This window comes from Chionomys nivalis, chromosome 8, assembly GCF_950005125.1.
Source record: "Chionomys nivalis chromosome 8, mChiNiv1.1, whole genome shotgun sequence".
NCBI classification, from domain to species: Eukaryota; Metazoa; Chordata; class Mammalia; order Rodentia; family Cricetidae; genus Chionomys; species Chionomys nivalis.
Window position 1 is genome coordinate 56,594,728 of NC_080093.1, and position 7,355 is coordinate 56,602,082.

Sequence of the window (7,355 nt, forward strand, 5' to 3'; positions counted from 1 at the left end):
ACCCCAGTCTCCATGGACTGAGTCCTCTGAAATCATGAGACAGAGCAATGTTTTGAAAAAGTATTTTTCTCAGAAGAATGAAGAGTTAACTACTTCAACATAGCCTATTTGCATCACAAGCCCTGGAGTGGTTCAGCATTTAAGAAAAATAAGGAAGAAAGTTAATGAAGAATGTTTTCAATATAAAAAGGATAGAGCATCTTTTCAGCTGCTAAATGGACTTTCCTGAGAACAACCTCAGTCCAGGAAAAGAACGTGAACATCTCCACTTAATGTGAGAAAGAGGGCAAGAGCCTCCCCAGGGCCAGCTTGACATCCTTGTTCCTCAGTGTATAGATGAGGGGGTTCAGGGTTGGGCTGAGGACTGAGTACAGCACAGAAGTCACTTTGCTTCTTTCTGGGCTGTAGCTGGAAGCAGGACTGATGTAGGCACAGAACACAGATGAGTAGTACACACAGACCACGATGAGGTGGGAGGAGCAGGTAGAAAAGGCCTTCCTCTTGCCCTCAGCAGAATGCATGCGCAGGATGCTGGCGATGATGCAGCCATAGGAGAGCAAGGTGAGGAAGAAGTTGATGCCTCCATAAAAGGCATCTGCTATAAGAGTCATGATGCTATTCACATATGTGGAGCTGCAGGAGAGGAGGAGGAGTGGGGGGATCTCACAGAAGAAGTGGGTGATGACATTGGGGCCACAGAATGACAGCCGTGTCATCAGACCAGTGTTGATGGATGAATTCAGAGCACAGATGGACCACACAGCCATGGCCAGGACCCCACACAGCTGTGGGCTCATCCTAGAGCTGTAGTGCAGGGGATGGCAGATGGCCACGTAGCGGTCATAGGCCATGACCGTGAGCAGCAGCAGCTCGGAGGATCCAGACCAGACAAGGAAGAAGAGCTGAGTCATACATCCATTAAAGGAGATGGTGTTTTTCTCAGACACAAGACCAAGCAGTGCCTTGGGCAGCACAGAAGAGGTGCAGACAATATCCATGGTGGCCAGGTTGCACAGGAAAAAGTACATGGGGCTGTGGAGCCCAGTGCTGGAGGTGACCAAAACAATGATCACAGTGTTTCCTATGAGAGCCGTTGTGTAGAGGGTCAGGAAGCAGCCAATCAGGAGCAGTCTTAGACTAGGGTGCTCTGAGAACCCTTCCAGCACAAACTCAGTCACCATTGTCTCATTGGGACTAACCATCATTGTGTGTCTGCCAGCTTCTGAGAACACATTACTGTTCAAATCTCCAAAGCCTGAGTTTTAAACTTGATCATCTCAAGATTCTGTGTTGTCAGAAAAGGAGAGAGTGAGTGTACTTCCATCAGGAAAGCCTCTTGTCTCTTATGTCCTTACCATACCATTTGGTATTTCATTCACTTTGGGTTTCCCACCTAGAATCTTTCACCCTGTATTCTTGGATCAAGGAGGACATCTGTACCTTCCTCATCCTCTCAAACATGTGGATGAGTGAAGCAGCCCTCACCCAGAACCTGCCTGTGATTTGCTTCTCTATCCCCTGTGACACTGTGCTCTGTTGACACTGCTGGAAGCACAGTTCCCCTTACCTCCACAGCAAGTATTTTTTTCCACAAGGGAAACTTTTGGAGGAACCCACATTGAGATGACACCTGGCCTCCTGGTTTCTCAGTCACTTTGCTTTCTCTGATATTTGGAGTGGTGTCTCTACTACCCATTAAAACCTGGTAATTACCGTTACCCATGGTTAAGTACATCTATATCATCTGGTTTAACCCATTGTAACCTGTGACTTCTCCTCTGGATGACACTGCCTTTACTCTAACACACTACAAACATATTGTTGTGGGAACTCTTTCAGCCAATGGCCTTTGGGATGCTAGCCCACTTTGGGCTTGGTCTCCTGTACTATAAATGCAGATGTAGGGGCTTTCATGAGCCCCTTGGCTTTTGGATTTGACTTCAGTTCTCCATGCATGCAGAAGACTGAGGATATCTACTCTTTTTGTGAGTTTGTCCCCAAATAAACAAACCTTTGATATACTTCATTTGGACTAGTGTGGAACTAATCTTTATTACAACGGTTGTCACCCAATGTGGCCAGAGTCCATATCATTACCAAGACCTGCACATTTGTTTAAAGATTTTTAAATATTTTAATATAAAGTGTTTTATAAGTTATATAGGTATTAAGAATTATAGGTCATTAGCCATCCATGTTTGTCATACTTATATTTAGGCTAATCAGGTTCTTTAGATGCATAGAGATTGTATTCTGCATACATAGGTAATATTCAACCACTTCAAAGAACTGTAGAATATCACATTTAAATAACTTAGGCAGCACTGATCTTTTCCAAGAGAGTGTTGGGCACTGAAGACACTCACTTGGAGCTTGCTTTCTTCTTGGCACTGACCTTTGGTCAAAGAACTGCCCCTGCCTCCACCACTGACAAAATACATGGTGTCCAGACTGGACAAACTTAATACAACCGAAAAGGCTGCCAAACCTTGCCAAGACAGATTAAGACAATTTTTAAATTTTTTCTGCCTCTCAAAATGGTCTGTCAGTTATTCTAGGCCTCAGCCAAACTCGGTTGCCCCAACATTGCAAATGATACGTTGGGTATACCCAGTATACCCAGTTATCTCTGTCACTTCTTGCTTAATTGCACTTCCTGTTTACTCAAGTAATATTATTTTCCTTCTCAGGTCTTTGATGGGGTTAAAGACTAGATAGTTATAGTTACTTTCGTCTCATGACCTAGCCAAACCATTTCTAATATAAGACTTAGACTACTTAAGATAGGATTACTATGGAAACATTTTTCATATGTTTCTGCTTGATGTTGTTCATGCTGGTTGTAGTTCTAATTCTTATACTTGATATTTGTTCTTATTGTATATAGTTTTGTATTAGGATTGGAACCCTCTTATTTAGACAAAAGGGGAGGTGCTGTGGGAACTCCTTCAGCCAATGGCCTTTGGGATACTAGCCCACTTTGGGTGTGGTCCCTTGTACTATAAATGGAGACATAGGGACATGCATGATCCCCTTGTCTGCTGGATTTGGTTCCAGTTTCCTGTACACTCAGAGAACTGTGGATCTCTACTCTCTCTGTGAGTTTGCTCCAAATAAATAAACCTTTTTTATACTCCACTCTAGGCTAGTGTGGAACTACTTTTTTAATTACAGAAATCTATCACCCCAGAGAGAATTTCTCAAAATCTCTGCCTAAAACTGGAATGTACTTCTGTGCCTTTTCTGTCTCAGCTATCCACAGTAACATCAAAGTCAGCAGACCCATCACTGAAATCATTGCCATAGTATACAGATGCTCCTGTGTGCTTTAAATGGCCATGTATATAGAATTATTACCACCTACCCAGGGCTTTAAGGCTTTAAGAAGCTTATTTTATAGAGCACAGCTCCATCTCTCTGACTCATGGTTTGTCTTTAGCTAATGATAGATCCTCAGTAGGTTCATGTTCCATGGGCCAAGAATGTGTTCTGCATCCTCTTGCCTCCCTCATCCATTTGGTCTTCAAATTCTGCAACTGTAACTTTCCCAATATTGTACCTTATCTTCCCAATTTCTTCATCTCTTTCATACTTTTTGAATTCTTTCCATTTACAACATTCATTTTTTTCCTCCATCACCCAAGGTCTGTGCACCTTATGATAGACATCTTCTCCTAGGTCAAATTTATTATGCCTCTCCTCAGTCTTTCAGCAAAATATACTCTATAGCTTGACATAGAAGATCCAGCTGATACCACCCATTTGTTCTTTCTATAGAATACTTCATGAGTTCATATGTAAACACACTCTACCCATATCTATAAACAACTTTGTGGAAATGATTTACAGTGAAACTTACCTGGAATATTCTTTGTTTTGCATGTCTCTTTCAGTGGCCAAGATAAAATGATATTTCCCTTCATTTCTGAGCATATCCATGACATATACCCTGTGAAGTATGTTCTACTTACTAAATCCAGTGTCATTCCCCACTCCCCACTTTGCCCCACACCAGTCTTAAAATGCTTCATTTTCTTTGATCACACGTTTTCTCCTATATCATTTCTGTATTATGGCTTGTAACCCATTTTGTCCCCATTTTAATGGTAAATGTTTTATTTATAATTCAAGATTTCATTACTGCCTCCATTTGAAACGAGAGATACTCAGATATCATATTCACCATTTGCAATCACGTGCATAGTGTTACGTCTGACCATGTTTCTCCCTGCCATTGATTCAATCACATAAAGAACACCAATGCATAGTTTGATATTTCCGGTTGTACCATAGAAAACAAATGACAGAAACAAATTACTCATATGTTCTTGGCACTTTCTGGATCTGTCTGGCTAATTCAAGTACACTTGAATTTGTATTACTCTCCTGATAGTTCTGATAATCTGTGGGTGTTATTGCCCCAGCACCAGGGAGAGTTCATTAAGTTGGCCCTAGGCTGATGTAGAGGGAAAAATTTAAAAATAATTGAAACCCATAAAAATATTTACTATCTGACCAAGGCATCCTTCCAAAGAGAATGGTTTCCAAAACGTCAGAAAAAGCAATAGAGATAAATCCTGGTCTCATAGCCAGTGGCTGCACAGTCTGCCCAGTCAGAAGCCTTACCCTCTCTAAGGAGTGGATGGGGGTGGGATGGGGGAAAGGTGGACAAAACGGAGGAGCAGAGGGAGTGGGAACTGAACTTAGCATGTAAAATGAGAAAAGATAGCTTTTAAAAAATAAATTAGAAAACAAAATAAAAAATATTTACTGTCTGATAGAATTCTCCTATGACCAACAGTACAGCTATAAAAATCCAATTACATGGAAAACAACTAATAGATTTCTAAATGACATTCCTAAAACACAATGGCAGAAAAATGTAATAAGTTGGGTGATTTGTGGACCCAGAAATATGTCCATAGACCTATGGCCACATGATTTTTTACAAAGGAAGCAAAAACAAAAAAACAAAAAAACAAACAAACAAAAAGAACAAAAACCCCACAATAGATAAATGTTGTCATCTTCAACTAATGGTGATGGTCAAACTGGACAATTACACACAGAAAAATTATAATAGATCCTTATCCCTCATCTTTACAAAATTAGACTTCAAGTGGATCAAGACCTTAGCATAAGACCCAACAACTTTAAAACTGAAAGTTGACAAAAGAAGAAAATAGGGAATATGTTTGAATTCATCGCTACAGGAAAGGACTTTCTGAACAGGACCATGGGAGTACTGGATTTGAGACCAATCATTGACAAACAGGCCCATTTGTAACTGTAATGTTTCTGTCTAACAAAGAATACCACTATTTGAAGAGGCAACCTACAAAATTGTAAAACAACAACAACAACAAAAAAAATAAAAAACTCAAAAACTCTACTATCTGACAGAGGGTTATAGCTAGAACATAAAAATAATTAAAACTGTTAAACAACAAGAAAACAACCTAACTCAAGCTGGGGAATGAAACTGAGTAGAGAATTTTCAACAGAAACACAAATAGTTGAAAAATAATTTTTTAAATGTTCAATTTACTTAGTCATCAGAGAGGGCAAATTAAAACCCCTTTTAGATTAACTCTTACTCCAATCCAAATGACTAAGAAAAAACTGATAGACAATTCTGGGAAAGACATGGGAAAGGGGAATACTTTTTTTTTTTCAAGATAAGGTTTCGCTGAAGCTTTGGAGCCTGGCCTGGAACCAGCTCTTGTAGACCAGGCTGGCCTCGAACTCACAGAGATCCGCTGGGATTCAAGACATGTGCCACCACCACCTGGCTAGGGAAAGGGGAATACTTATTTACTGCCAGTGGGAGTGAAAACTGGGACGATTACTATGGAAATCAATAAGGAGGGTCATAAAGGATGAAAATATATATAGTACAAGCTTCAGGCAGAAACCTGAAGTATCATTGCAGCTCTATTCACAATAGCTAGGACATGGGAACAGTATAAATGTCCACCATAGGAATAATAAATGATGAACCTATGAAATTGACAAAATGTAACATTACTCAGCTGTTAGAAAAGTGAAATTATGGCATTTGCAGGAAAATGGGTGGACCTGGAAGCAATCATCCTGGCTGAAGTAACTCAGACCTAGAAAGACAAATGTCCTATTCTCTCTCTCTCTCTCTCTCTCTCTCTCTCTCTCTCTCTCTCTCTCTCTCTCTCTCTCCTTTTATCTTTTAAGCTTCAGCTATGTGTGCTTCCTTTATAATACTCATAGAGGATAGTATCTAGTAAGGTACCATGGGGAGATAGAAGAAGAAATGACACAAAGTTTTAAGTATGAAAAGGAGATCATTCAATAAAAATGATAAAGGTGGGATATGGGATAAAGAGCAGAAGAGGGATTATGCAGAGGCATATGTAACACTAAAACCTTTAAAAAACATACTACAGTATGAAACCTGTTACAGTAGAAGCTTCCTAAAATATATGTATATACAGGCATTAAAAATTTTAAGTAGGGGGGGAGACAATATCTCAATTGGACACCACATGCTGCCAAATAATAGTCCTGTAGCAGGAATGAGTTAACTCTAAGAGATGCTGATCACTAGGTCCCATTGACTCTCAGACATTACAAGGTATTTCTATTATTCCTGGTTATCTTCCAGAATGTGATGGTAAAAGCCTACTGCTGGAGATGCCATTTTTAACTTGAATCATAAACATGGAGAAATCAAGTAGGTGCTGGTTTTTAAGCATCACCCCTACTTGCTAGCTTCCATAGTAATTGAAGATTCTGTGCACGTTACTTGAGAAGAAAAACATCATCCTCAGTCTCATCCAGCTCTGGACTCTATGGGCTACAACAACAACATGCTTGGCCAAGATGTGGGTACTGGTGTAAGAGTGGCGCAAATGTTGTGGGTAACTAACCACCTTCTGACTGAATTTATGACCCACTTGGAACTGCTGACAAGGTCAAGGAACTGTGGTAAGATAGATCATTGGCCTACGTATTCATCAGGTAAGAGAGATGAAGAAAAGGCAATATATATGCACAGACGAATGTTATCCAACCATACAAGCATGATGCCTTTTAGAAATAGGAAATGGATGGCAATAGAGAATAATGTCAAGAAAAATAAACCAGACACAGAAAGACATCCACCAAATTTATCTCTCACAGGTGGAAATTAGAAAACTCTGTCTTAGCAGAATAATGATTGACAGACGTGATAAATGGCAAAGGCGAGGAAGTGCTAAGGGAGACAGGACAATGGGAACCAAGCTCATTTAGATAAAAACATCAGTTCTAGGACTCTGCACCATGGAGTGGCTACATGCCACAATCATTCCTTATGTATTTACAAATAAAAAGAAGGGAGG

General features: G+C 40.1%; 1 protein-coding gene across 1 annotated transcript; it reads right to left on the reverse strand.

Annotated features, from left to right (window-relative positions):
- Window positions 1-269: 269 nt before the first annotated feature.
- LOC130880030 (olfactory receptor 13A1-like) lies at window positions 270-1,205 on the reverse strand. The gene has a single exon (XM_057778847.1). It carries the CDS (start codon window positions 1,203-1,205, stop codon window positions 270-272), a length of 936 nt encoding a protein of 311 aa, XP_057634830.1.
- Window positions 1,206-7,355: the final 6,150 nt, after the last annotated feature.

What these genes read in the sequence shown, in the direction of transcription:
- LOC130880030 (XM_057778847.1), bottom strand. Translation starts at nt 1,205, where the DNA reads ATGATGGTTAGTCCCAATGAGACAATGGTGACTGAGTTTGTGCTGGAA.